The 12,122-nt window shown below is 41.6% G+C and overlaps 2 protein-coding genes across 3 annotated transcripts in view; one reads left to right on the top strand and one right to left on the bottom strand.

Annotated features, from left to right (window-relative positions):
* Positions 1-213: 213 nt before the first annotated feature.
* sf3a1 (splicing factor 3a, subunit 1) lies at positions 214-6,588 on the bottom strand. Of its 2 annotated transcripts, none has more exons than XM_050050068.1 (16): positions 6,517-6,588; positions 6,312-6,391; positions 5,394-5,503; positions 5,090-5,294; positions 4,734-4,991; positions 4,566-4,640; positions 4,324-4,474; positions 4,035-4,231; positions 3,665-3,782; positions 3,264-3,571; positions 2,919-3,161; positions 2,630-2,834; positions 1,316-1,470; positions 878-979; positions 716-787; positions 214-625 (listed from the first exon to the last, which is right to left on the bottom strand). In XM_050050068.1, exons 2-16 carry the CDS (start codon positions 6,357-6,359, stop codon positions 524-526), a joined length of 2,349 nt encoding a protein of 782 aa, XP_049906025.1. In that variant the 5' UTR covers positions 6,360-6,391; positions 6,517-6,588; the 3' UTR covers positions 214-523. The 2 variants fall into 2 exon arrangements, with proteins under 2 accessions (XP_049906025.1, XP_049906026.1); XM_050050069.1 differs by having other exon boundaries at positions 5,394-5,505; positions 6,317-6,391; positions 6,517-6,576.
* A 108-nt stretch (positions 6,589-6,696) lies between these two features.
* ccdc157 (coiled-coil domain containing 157) overlaps positions 6,697-12,122 on the top strand; it is an 8,334-nt gene continuing 2,908 nt past the window's right edge. The window contains exons 1-7 of the mRNA XM_050050070.1: positions 6,697-6,944; positions 7,042-7,192; positions 7,293-7,983; positions 8,065-8,142; positions 8,229-8,398; positions 8,488-8,664; positions 8,763-8,931. Of these exons, the coding sequence (XP_049906027.1) occupies positions 6,697-6,944; positions 7,042-7,192; positions 7,293-7,983; positions 8,065-8,142; positions 8,229-8,398; positions 8,488-8,664; positions 8,763-8,931 (1,684 nt within the window). The remainder of the gene's footprint in view (positions 6,945-7,041; positions 7,193-7,292; positions 7,984-8,064; positions 8,143-8,228; positions 8,399-8,487; positions 8,665-8,762; positions 8,932-12,122) is intronic.

The raw sequence follows: 12,122 nt of genomic DNA, 5'->3' as shown, positions 1-12,122 counted from the left end.
TCTCCTGTCACGAAAAATGCACTACGTCTCTCCTGTGCTGTGTGTCATCCAAAGGTCTACTGTAGACCTATTTAATCACTGTGGTATTTAGTCTACACCACTAATCCTGTGCTTTTAGTGCACATGGTTGTGCATCAGAGCATGTAACCTGCATTGTTACTAACAAATCAGCTGCTAACCTTACACATCATCATGAAGCAACAAACAGCAGATTGATTTTTTAATTTATTTTATTTCGCATTATGCGGCTCTATTTGTCGTTACAAGTCACCAAATACTGTATATCAATCATGAACAAATCAATAGTTGAACCAACAGTGTAAGGACATGCCTTCCAGTCAGGGTGCAGTATAATTCATTTAGCATTCTATGTCAACATTTAAGAAACATACTCTTCACACAGAACTGTACGAAAAGCGCTTTATAACTCTGAAAGTATCATTAAACTAAAGTAACATGACAGGAGTAGGAAACATGTGACAAAACATGCACAAGTAAAATATTCTCCTCCTTGCTGCATGGCTCACTTCTTTCTTCCACCTCTCTCCTTCAGTGCCAAGTGAATGATTGAACCATTGCTCATGTTGTAATAAGCCAGGGAGTTGGAATCCTTGATGAAAATGCCCTAAAAAGGAAAAAAAAAAAATCGCATTATTGAATCAGTCCAGTTAAAAGGTTAAAAGAAGTTTAAAAAGAGATCAAAGGAAAAGTTTACCTCATACTGTAACTTCTGTTTCCCTGCTGGCATGCCTGTAGCTTCATGGATTTTGACTTTAATAACAGACACCTGTGGGGATATTGCATTTGCAGATCTGTGAGAATGTAGTAGGTTTACACTCAATAAAAACAGGGAAACAATAAGCCAACATCTGCATACCTGATCTGTGAGTGGGACAGTGAAATTCAGCACTTGGCCATTCAGCTTCCATTCGGTCTTGTCCTGCATGTTGGGGACTTGTACTTTGACTGCCACAGGACCCTGGAGAGGAAAAAAAATTAGGCTCAAGATAAGACAGCGAGAGACTAGGATGAACTTGGGTGTTGCAAGCTCAATCAGTAGTTTGACCATATTTATTACAACTAAACCTACTTTGTTTATTGAAGAGGTTGGCTTATCAGTGAAATCTAAGGATATAGTGTCTCAACCAACGCACTTAAACACATAACTTTGATCTGGTTGTTAGTCTGTACACTGTATATTTGAAGACCTGTCAAAAAAGTTTGAATGCTGCGTTTTGGATGTTGTCTTCATTCCGACCGCAGATTGCATCAACTATTGAAATTAAACCAGTCACATTTCACTGCTCTAACAAACCTTATTCCTACGAAGGAACTCCTCCTCTGGAATAAGGTTGTCCTCTGTCTTCATCTTCTTGCTGACTGGCTCATCTTCATGGGGTGGGGGTGGGTGGGCTGGTGGTGCAGGAGCAGAGCTCGGGGGTTGAGGTACTGGAGGAGCAGGAACGAATGCTGGAAGAAAAAGCAGTTATTTTAATTTAAAATGAGCTTTCTGTGAGGAGGTTTCAGTTTACTTCCAAAACAATGCTTAGTTATTCTGAATGTCAGTGAAATGTGTGACGACCCTCCTCTCGTACTCTCAATGGCTCTCTTGTTGGTTCTCATTTGTTGTGTTGCAGGAGCTGAGAGGAGGGTCTATGGCTGGCTGAGCCACACCTGGGTATAAATACCTCTCTCAGTCGTCAGTCTTACTCTCTCAGCCTGAGGACAGCACTGTTGCCAACTCCTCAGTAAGAAAAGTAGCTATTGCCTGTCCTAAAAGTCGCTAGAAGTAGCTAAATGACATCATCGCCTAATTTGCATAATTGTCCATATGCATGTAATTGTAATGGCTGCTGTAGGAGAGAGGAATAACGTCGTGGGAGAGACAAAAACTGAGTAAAAAAACACCCTGAATATGTTTAGAACTACAAATGAACCTTTCAGTGATTTCTATTAGACAAAGAAAATTTTACATTTATATCCCGCCCTGACTGTAAACCATAGACCAGGTCGGGATCAGCCAGCAGCGGTTCCACGCATGAGTGATTCGCTGCAGTCTAGACGTGGGAGGGTTAACATCCCCTGCTCTGACTGCTGCTGGGAGGGAGGACTGGGCCGTCTGTGAGCGCTTTGGGGCGAGAGAGGAGCCCACGGCAGCATGCGCTGCTCATTGAGAAGAATAAGAATGATACGTGCTCTCACAACAGAGTCTCCAGAAGTCTTCAATAACATCAGAAAAAGTCGCTAGATTTGTCGCTAGTCGCTTTTTTGAAAAAGAGTCGCTAGAGGGGTCTGAAAAGTCGCTAAATATAGCGACAAAGTCGCTAAGTTGGCAACACTGGAGGACAGCTCTGGGTTCTTCTTCTTTATCATCCACGCACACTGCTACGCACCCACACATGCACTACATTACTGATCACTGACGATACATGCTGTACTGTTTGATTTAACTTATGTTTTATTAATAAGTTATCATTATTGTCAGCAAGCTCATTTGTCTCCTGGGCTGTGACAAATGAGCCTCCTCTTAGCTCCTACAACACAACAAACGAGAACCAGCAAGAGAGCCATCTAGAGTAAGGGAGGAGGGTCGTCACAAATGTCAGGTGTTTGGAGACCTTCATCTTACCAGCTGGAACAACCATGGGAGGTGGTCTGGGGGCCATGATGTGAGGTGCTGATGGCGGCATGGGGACTACATTGATGCGGGGAGCAGGAATCATAGGAGGCATGGATGCTATGACTTGTCCTGGTGCAAGGCGCACAACAGGAGCCACAGGTGGTCTTGGAATTACAGGTACAGCGGACAGGAGAGTGGTGCGTACTGGTGCCACCTGTTGACAAAGAATACTTAAGTTGGCTGTTTCATTATTTAATTTAATTAATTTACCAATGACAAGTTTTTAAAAGTAACTCACAGAGGGGGGTGGGCGAGGCACCGTCATTGGGGGACTTGGTTTAGGCAAACTGATTGGAGTGGGCATGGGAGGCTGGTGATGAATTTCACTGGGCTTGCTTGGGCCAATTTTCTCCTTAGTGTCATCCTCTCCCACCAGTCCTTTGGCCTTGTGAATGGCTTCGATCTGCTCTTGCAGGGTGATGTTGGCCTGTGCTGCCTGCTGGGTACGGGCCATACTTCCTGAGTGGCCATCCCAAGTAACCTGTTAACATGAAAAGATCAAAAATGAACCAACACAACTTCATTAAACTCAGGATTTCTTTTAACACCACACAGTGTAATATAAACCCATATCTGTACTCACCTTCTCCTCTGGCTTCTGGATTTCTTCTTCACCAATCTTCTTACCAATGGCTGTCTCTTCCACACCAAAGATATCAGTACGCCTCTCAGCCAGTTGTTTCAAGCTGCTCTCAATATCCAGACCAGGAGCATAGACCTCATCCTCAGTCTGCCTCTCTCTGATGCTGCGGTCCCTTTGCTCCAGCCAGCGTGGATCCAGCAGACCAATGCGCATGTGCTCTTGCATCTTACTAGCTTGGATCTTCTCACCAGTGATTGGTGAGATGAGGTACTCATCTGGAGCTGCAACTGACGGCTGAGGCTTGGAAGCTGAAAGGAAAAGAAAAGTATGAGACACACATTGCACAGATTAATAGCTTGTTACACACTTGGTATTCCCTCATCTAAGGAAGCGGGTGTTACCTTTGGGATCGTAGTCTTTGCGAATAATAACCTGGTCTGGAGTTGGAGGCAGTGGGGGTGGCATAGGGTTGTCTGGTGGCAGTGGAGCCTTCATGCCCTCATCGTCATCATCAGATCCCTGAAGAAAACAGAAGGGGTGGCAAATAATGATATCGTGTTACCAGCACTTATTGTTTTTTATTTCTTTTCAAGCAGACATTAGCAAACACAGATTGTCAATTTACTTGTACGGAAAAGGAAAATAAGACATAAAAAAGAAGGCAACCAGCGATATCGCTATGAATTCAATAAAACAATAAAATGGTCTGCATTTGGTCAAGGATGGACAGTTCACAAGTCGCAGTTGATGAATTACTTCATCTGTTCTTACCTCATCCATGTCCTGCACTTGCGTGTCTTGATCTGGCTGTGAGGGCTGGCCTTCACCCCTAACCTCGCGTTCATCATCTTCATCCTCACTCTCAACTTCCATCTCCACCTCCTCACTCTCTCCATACTTCTCATAGCGCTCTTGGATTAAGATGCGAGCGCCAAGCTCCTCTGGTGTCGTAGGTGGGGGGAAGTGGCCTGGGGAAATAGAGATGCAAAATAGATACATTATTTAAGGTATATTTAAGGTTTTGCACATTTAAAGATGATAATATTTGTGGTAATATTACCTTGTTCATTGGGCTGGAAATCCACTGTCTCAACCACTACAAAGTCATGCCAGTCAATTTGGGCATATGCCACCCGTTCTTTCTCTCTTTCCTCCTCCTCCTTCTTTCTCTCACGCTCCTGGAACTTTGCCCACTCAACGCGGTACCTCACCTGATGGTTGTGCAGACAGACAGCTGATTAACACGGGCAACACACTATTAAATGCTTACTCTGAGAAACAGTCACAGTTTAAGGGGATTACCTGGTCCATAACCTCTCTTGGATTCTCTGCCTCTCTCTTCAGTTTGGTCAGAAGACCTTTGGGAGGGATCAGAATCTATATGTTGTGAGACAAGATCAAGGTACAGTTAAGCATTGCCACCCAAACAGAATAATTATAATATCAGAGAGGCACAATCTGTCAGCTCACCTTAGTGTACTGCTCAACCAGTTTGGTGAAGTAGTTGAAAAGGCTGTGCTGTGGCCGCAGAAAGTCAAACTGGTAGTTCCTCTGTTCTTTCTGCATGAGCTGTGTAAGAAACTGGCGACCATTGCGAGCAACAAATTGCGCAGTGAGCTTCACAACATCCAGATCAAATGCTGAGATTGATGGAGGATCCGCAATGAACTCGTACTCAGGAGGTGGTTCTTTGGGAATGACGGTCTCTTGGATCACCTGTGACTGCACCTTTTGACAAACAGAAAATATTAGTTGTCATAAAAAAGAATACTAACAGTTATAAGAAATGAAAATAAAAAACAGCAGACTGAAATGCCATATCTTACTTTTTGAGGAAGCTGTTGCGACTGCTGCATGGCCTGCTGCATAACCTTAGGCACGGCTGCAGATGGTTCCTGCGCTTTGCCCTCCTTAAATTCATTGACCTTGTGACGGTAGTAGGCATGGTAGGGGTCATTTGGGTTGAGGAAATTAAACTTTGGATTGTTGATCTCATTCTGACGGATTCTTGCTTCGAACTCGGGTCCATTCCTGTGAAATGACAAGAAATTAGTTAAATCATAGGCATGAAATCCAGTTAAGTTTGCAGCTGTATAAAAGATTTCACAAGAGACATGTGGATTAACCAACCTGGCAACAAAGCTGGCGGTCTTGTCAACTATGTTTCGGACCTCAGGAGGTGGATATATGATACCAACGATGGGTTTAGTGGCTGGGGTTTCTTCTGATGGTGCATCATTCTGTTGGCAAACATTTAATTTGTTAGGCTGCAATGTGCAAGATAAAAAATATCAAATCATGCATTACTCCTCGCTCACTACAAACAGATAAGCTTGAAATTACTCAAAATAACATTTCATCCAATTTACAAAAATAATCCCTCTGTTTAATCGCTTACAATATCGCATGCATATGGATTTAGTTTCATATAAAGGGTTTTAAACTATCTTGGTAATGCTCTTGCTATCATCCCAGTTCGACAGAGGAAATGTAAGTTGACTTGTGGCATTCAAAGCACCATAAACATTTGGAATAAACCTAACACCCAACAGAATACCCCTTTCTATAAAATAATATCCGGGTTGTGGACAATCCACAGAGGATTATTGTCAATTTGTGGTAGAAAAGTTATGATAACTGCTTAATGTTTCAGCTCCACCTGTGAATTATCTTGTGTAACTACAACGTTGTTTCTGCAAATAAACGTCACTTTTGCGTTTTTCCAAATGTGGATTTTCAATACATTTAACCTTAGCCAACAAACCAAGTTGCTCTGCTCCTCCGTTGAGTTGTAATGATGGCAAAAGTCTCAGTAGCTATCTCAAAACATGTAACTGCGTTTTTCGTTACTTCGGGGAAAGCTAACAACAAGCTAACAAGACTTGCACTTTGTGGTGATTATCTAAAACAGACGCCACCTACGTACGTTACACTAAATACGTCAAGACATTTCACAGGAATGTAAAGTATAAGTTAACTGTTCGTTAGCTTCCCCCCACAGAAACAGTATGTTAGCTACATTGCTAACATTAGCTGCGGTATCGTCACCTTGTTGTTGGGCTCCGGCTGAACAATTTGAACAGGCCCAGGCGGCATGGCTGTGTCTTCTTTGTCAAACTGGAGGTAACCTGCGAACACCCAACCAACAAGAAGAGTTTGTGTATTTTAAAAAACACCACTTATATCACATACAACGCACTGAATACTGTGTAGTACAACTAAAAGTGTAAATTTACTGTAGTTGAACACTTACTGCGTCGCGCTGTCGTTGACCCAATGGAGACGTACTACTTCCGGATACAAGCCGCAAAGCATTATGGAACTTGCAGTGCTTTTCGCAGGTTGCCAAGGTGATGTGATGCCAACAAGCTACACCCACTCCCCTTTATTGCTTTGCCACACAGAAAAATTAGCCTAAGCTAACTTGTCAGACATGAGTCAGTTGTTGGGTCGTCAGGACTGTATCGATAGTCTCCGGAAAGACCTCGTCGACCTTCAAGGTGCGATTCTGGACGTGTTTTCAAGAACCGGACCGGTCCCCTTTTCCTCCTGGAAGTTCCCTGATAAGCTGTCATGTAATCTGGACATGGTAGCTTTACTGGAGCAATATGACTTTGTGGATGGGGAGGATGCATTCAATCAGCACTCCCACATTGTGTTGTTGGAGTTGGTGATTGACAGGTAATACATGACCTAATGTTATATCAGATTAACAAATACCATGTTTCTCAAAGACTAAAACAGGACCTGTCTTTTCTCTCTCCTCTCAATGCACAAGACTGCTGCTTCTTCTACAAAGCTTCAATGCTTATGTTGAGCAAAGTAGGTGCAGCCACAGGAGAGAACAAACCCCGCAGAAAAGATGCCTGTCAGTTGGTCTTGTAGTCAGAAACTACTGGAGTAATTTAGTTCAGTTTGCCAACCTCAAGGTAGGCACATCACTTAATTAAAAAATGTAAAAGGAATGACAACACATTAACAAAGAACTGATAAATCTGATTACATTTTATGCTTTCTGTCTTCTGTTAGGAGACCTACAAAGACATCAAGAAACAGACAAAAGCAAAGACATTTGACTGTGATGAAACGGAGACAGAGTCATCATTGTCCTCCCAGAATAGCACAAGCACACATTGCTTATCTGCTCAGTCTTCAACAAGCTCCTTTAAGTTTTTGCCACACAATCATGCACCCTCCAGTGCTACCCACAATGCCCTGTGCAATCCTAAAATTGACAGCCACAACGTTGGCTGCCAGACTTTTGAATCATCCCTTGTTCCCTGCGATGCATGTCACCAAGCACAGTCCACTGTGAGAAAAACAGGACATGCTTTGGTGGAACTGCTCCAGAGTGAGAGCCTGCCTTCATCTCTGCAGCCACTCTTAGTAGCTGTGGAGGAGACCCTGGAGCTGGGACACATGACAGCAGGCGACGTGACCCAGTGGGCCAATGAGCAGGTCAGAGACATGCGCCGGCTGGCAAAACATCTTCAGGATGTGCGGGGTACCGTGCAGCCTCTGAAAGACAGACTAGAGGCAGCAGAGGCAGAACGGGGCAGATTCAAGTCTCAGCTGGAAAGAACACAGAAAGAGTTCAAGCAAGAAATGGAAAAACAGCAAGCGAACACAGTCCAGCTGGAGTTCTCACTGCAGAAAGCACAGAGATCTGTCAAAGAAACAGAGCAAAGGCTACAAGAGGAGCAACAACAACTCAAGAGAGGTGCAGAAAATTAACAAATAAATTTGATGGGAAATCACTGAAATTACATTTACTACTATATTTTTATTATCTTTGTAACAGAGATGTTGTGCTTGGAGGAGAGTAATTCCAGACTGAAAGAGAAAGTAGCAGCACAGCAAGATGCATTACAGGCACTTGGTAAGGACATTCATATTTTGCATCAAAATAAACTCTTATAAGATATCCTGATACACTGTATGACGGATTTTGTTATTGTGTGGTAGACTGTGAAAAGAATGTGCTACAAGAGAAAGTGAGGACCTTGCACATAGAACAAGAGACCTGTTGTAAACTACAGCAAAGGATCCAGCACTTGGAGATTCAGATCTCTGAAACTCAACTCCATCTCCACAAAGAGAGCGCCAAATACCACAGTGCCTGTCGTCAGCAAGAGGTCAGAGTGAGGACAAACACTGCTAGTATGATGTAAAACCCATGAATTAAAGTATTCAAATAGATTTTTAAATTTTTTTGTCCACGCAGTCAATGCAGGCAAAGCAAAAATCTTTGTTAGAGAGAGTTGACACTCTGGATGAAGAGTGTGAAGAGCTGCAGAGGCAGTTGGGAGAGAGGGAGGAGAGACAGATCGACCTTCACAGTCAGCTGCAGCAGATATCAGAGGAGAAGGAACAAATGCAGGTGCAGCTCACTCAACAGCAGGTAGCCTATTCTGGAGTTCTTTAGTGCCAAATACCCAGCATTTCATAATAAAGACTGTGAAATCCAGGGACACATGCTGTGATGTTTCTCTCCAACAGGACCTGTGTTTGGAGCTCCAAAAGGAGAAGCAGACACTAGAGATGCACGTAGGCGAGCTGAAGAACAGCGTGGCTGAGCTGAAGGAACACGTGCGAGCTTTAGAGGAGAGGGAGAGGCTGTTGGTGGCTTTCCCAGAGCTCAGCCCTCTTGCTCATACACAACCACAGAGTAAGCTATTATTTATATTTGTCTATTTAATAGTATGGTGTTGCACAAGTCATCTACATTACACTACCTAATTGTATGTACATAGCAGTGTTTACACTCCTCTGGAGCACCAGCTCTCTCTGTGGAATACACACATACAGACCTACATGCAGTACTTGGAAAAGTAATTTTGTATACAGCCATTTCCCAGCTACTTCCTTTTTTAGCGCTGTTTTGTTTGTTTGTTTATTTGGATCTCTTTTAGCCCATTTGGGCTATTCTTCCAAGAGTCCATAGCATAAAAACATTACAAAATAAACACAATACAGTATAACTGAAACACAATACAATATAGAACAGACACAAACCAAAAAACATACATACAACACATGGATGGTATTAAACACACACAACAAAGCCTATACAGATAATATTACATACAAGCTATACCCTCAATCACAGTCATACAGTTACAATAAAACTTCAAATACTCCTTAAAAAATACCCCTAATGTTTTGTTTAAAATATTTTTCTGGTAAATTCCTAATGAGATTAGGTAAACCATTCCATAACTTCACAGCACGAAAACAAAACATCCTTCTACCAGTTACAAGCCTAGTCCTAGGTAAAACATAATCACTTGTGCTAGCTGCTCTTGTGCTGACTAAATGTCTGTCTTTCACCTGCTGGAACCTGCTTATCAACAGTCTTGGCTTCTTTTTAACATGTAAGTTATGAAATAATTGAAGAACATTTCTAGCTATTATGTCCCTGATATACGACCACTCTAGTATTTTGTATCGCTCTTCAATAGGAGTATCATTTGGACATCTAAGAATAATTCTTGCAGCCTTATTTTGTGCAGCTTAGAGTCTACTTATTTCTCCCACTCCAGCATTACCCCAAACTGCAGCACAATAATTCACCTGACTCGCAATTAAAACGTGGGTCACTTGTCTTAATATTTTTGTGGATAAATATTTGGCTATTCTACCAACCATAACAGCAGTCTGAACCAGCTTCTTACATAGATTAGATATATGTGGTGTCCAAGACAGATGACTATCAAGTTGATCACCTAACAGTCTAGTCTCATCTATTTGTTCAATCATTGTACCATTTGTCATGAGCTGTAAACAGGGCAGTGTTTGCTTCTTCCTCACAGAACCTATAAGCATTACTTTTGTTTTCTTTATATTCAGTACGAGTTTGTTCATATCAACCCAATCCTTAATCGTCTCTAGATCTTGCTGCAGTGATGTCTGTATGTCTACACATGAATACCCCGGTACATACACAGTAGTATAATCCGCAAAAATTGTCATTTTTGATCGGACTAGAGCATATGAAATATCATTTGTATACAGCAGATAAAGGAGAGGCCCAAGACAACTGCCTTGAGGCATGCCACACTGTATATTCAGAGGAAAAGAATAAGATCCATTTATAAAAAACGATTGTGTTCTCTCAAATAAATAAGCATGAATCCAGTCAAGAGCGGTTTGTTGGAACCGATAATGAAGGAGCTTTTTCAATAATATACTATGATCTACCATATCAAATGCTGCACTAAAATCCAAAAATAGTACACCAACAGATTTTCCCAAATCAATTTGTTCTAGCCATTGATCAGTCATCTCAATGAGAGCAGTCGCCGTGGAATGATCCTTACGGTATGCATGTTGATTGGCAGAGAATAAATCATTAGTTTCCATATATGACCAAATCTGAGCACTGATTATGCTTTCCAGTATTTTACTCAGTGCAGGTAAAAGACTAATGGGCCGACTGTTCTCAGGTGAGAGAGGTTCTTTACTATTCTTTGGAATTGGACATAGCTTAGTTTCCTTCCATACTCTAGGGAAGTGACCAGTGTCAATTGACCAATTATACAAATACCTCAAGGGGGCAGCAATCTGAGGTGCAGCATACCTCAATAACCTGTTGTCCATTAAATCATAGCCTGCAGCTTTCCCATCAGGAAGTGACTCTAGCAATTTCATAACCTCCTCAGTTGTTACAGAGGAAATGGAAAATGAGCACATTTTATTTAACATGATATTGTTATCAATCAGATCATTGAGAGTTTCTTTAGAACTGGAAGAATCAATCATCAATCTGTTAATTTTGTTTTCAAAATAAGCAGCATAATGATTGGCAATATCAACAGGCTTTGTGATCACTCTTCCATTCTCCTCAACAAATGATGGATACTGTGCAACATTTGTTCCCAACAATCCTCTGACTGTATTCCATGTTTTTTTAGAGTCATTTCCACACCCCATGAACGCTTTTTTTATAAAAAGAGGCCTTCTTACTGCGATTTAATTTCAATGCATAGTTGCGTAATTTTCTATAGATCTGCTGGTCAGATTATAAATTTGATTTTAAAAATGTAGCTTTTGCCTTATTTCTTTCCATAAATGCTTTGTTAAGTTCATCATCTATCCACAGAGCAGAACAAGCCTTAACAATCCGTTTCCTAACTGGAGCATGCCGGTTCATCACTTCAGTTAAGAGTTCAGTAAAACATTCAGAGGCATGATCTAAATGATCCTCTAAATATATTAATTCCCAGGGACATGCAGCTAAATCCCTCTTAAATTCCTCACAATTAAATCTTTTAAAACTAATCCTTACTATTATTCTAGGTGGTCTCCTTGGAATCTTGGATATTTTAGTTATGGATACAATATTGTGGTCTGACCAGCTAACAGGAAACACACACGCACTTGAACACTGTTGTGGTACACTAGTAAAAATCAGATCAATGCATGTCTCAGTACGTATGCCATTCCTTATGGAACATCTTGTTGCATTCCATCTGTTTCATATTGCACCCCTCTGTAAATCTCAATAATTTAGTTTTGTTGCTATTCTTGTTATCACACCAATTTATATTCAGATCTCCCATAAAAAACACTTCCTTATTGTCATTAGTTGCATTATCTAGACTAGTACAGAAGTCATCTAAATAGTTCACATTTGAGCAAGGGGGTCGATATGCACATCCAATTATTAGAGGTTTTTGATAAGGTAGATGTATCTGTACCCATACACCCTCAAGGTGATTCATTGTTAGATCATCTCTCTTTTTAAAAGGCAGATGATTTTGAATATACATTGCCACACCTCCGCCATTCCGATTCCTATCCTTTCTTATAAAATTATACCCATCCACATGGACTTGCCCATCAGTGATAGAACTGTCT

The sequence above is a fragment of the Epinephelus moara genome, chromosome 8 (assembly GCF_006386435.1).
Source record: "Epinephelus moara isolate mb chromosome 8, YSFRI_EMoa_1.0, whole genome shotgun sequence".
Lineage (NCBI taxonomy): Eukaryota > Metazoa > Chordata > Actinopteri > Perciformes > Serranidae > Epinephelus > Epinephelus moara.
Note: the sequence above shows the minus strand (reverse complement) of the source record. Positions and strands in the feature narration are given on the sequence as shown.

What these genes read in the sequence shown, in the direction of transcription:
- sf3a1 (XM_050050068.1), bottom strand. Translation starts at nt 6,359, where the DNA reads ATGCCGCCTGGGCCTGTTCAAATTGTTCAGCCGGAGCCCAACAACAAG. An exon ending in TGGTTGAGCAGTACACTAAG is followed by an intron (nt 4,641 to 4,733) that starts GTGAGCTGACAG and finishes CACAACATATAG; the next exon opens with ATTCTGATCCCTCCCAAAGG. An exon ending in TCCCATGGTTGTTCCAGCTG is followed by an intron (nt 1,471 to 2,629) that starts GTAAGATGAAGG and finishes TTTTTCTTCCAG; the next exon opens with CATTCGTTCCTGCTCCTCCA.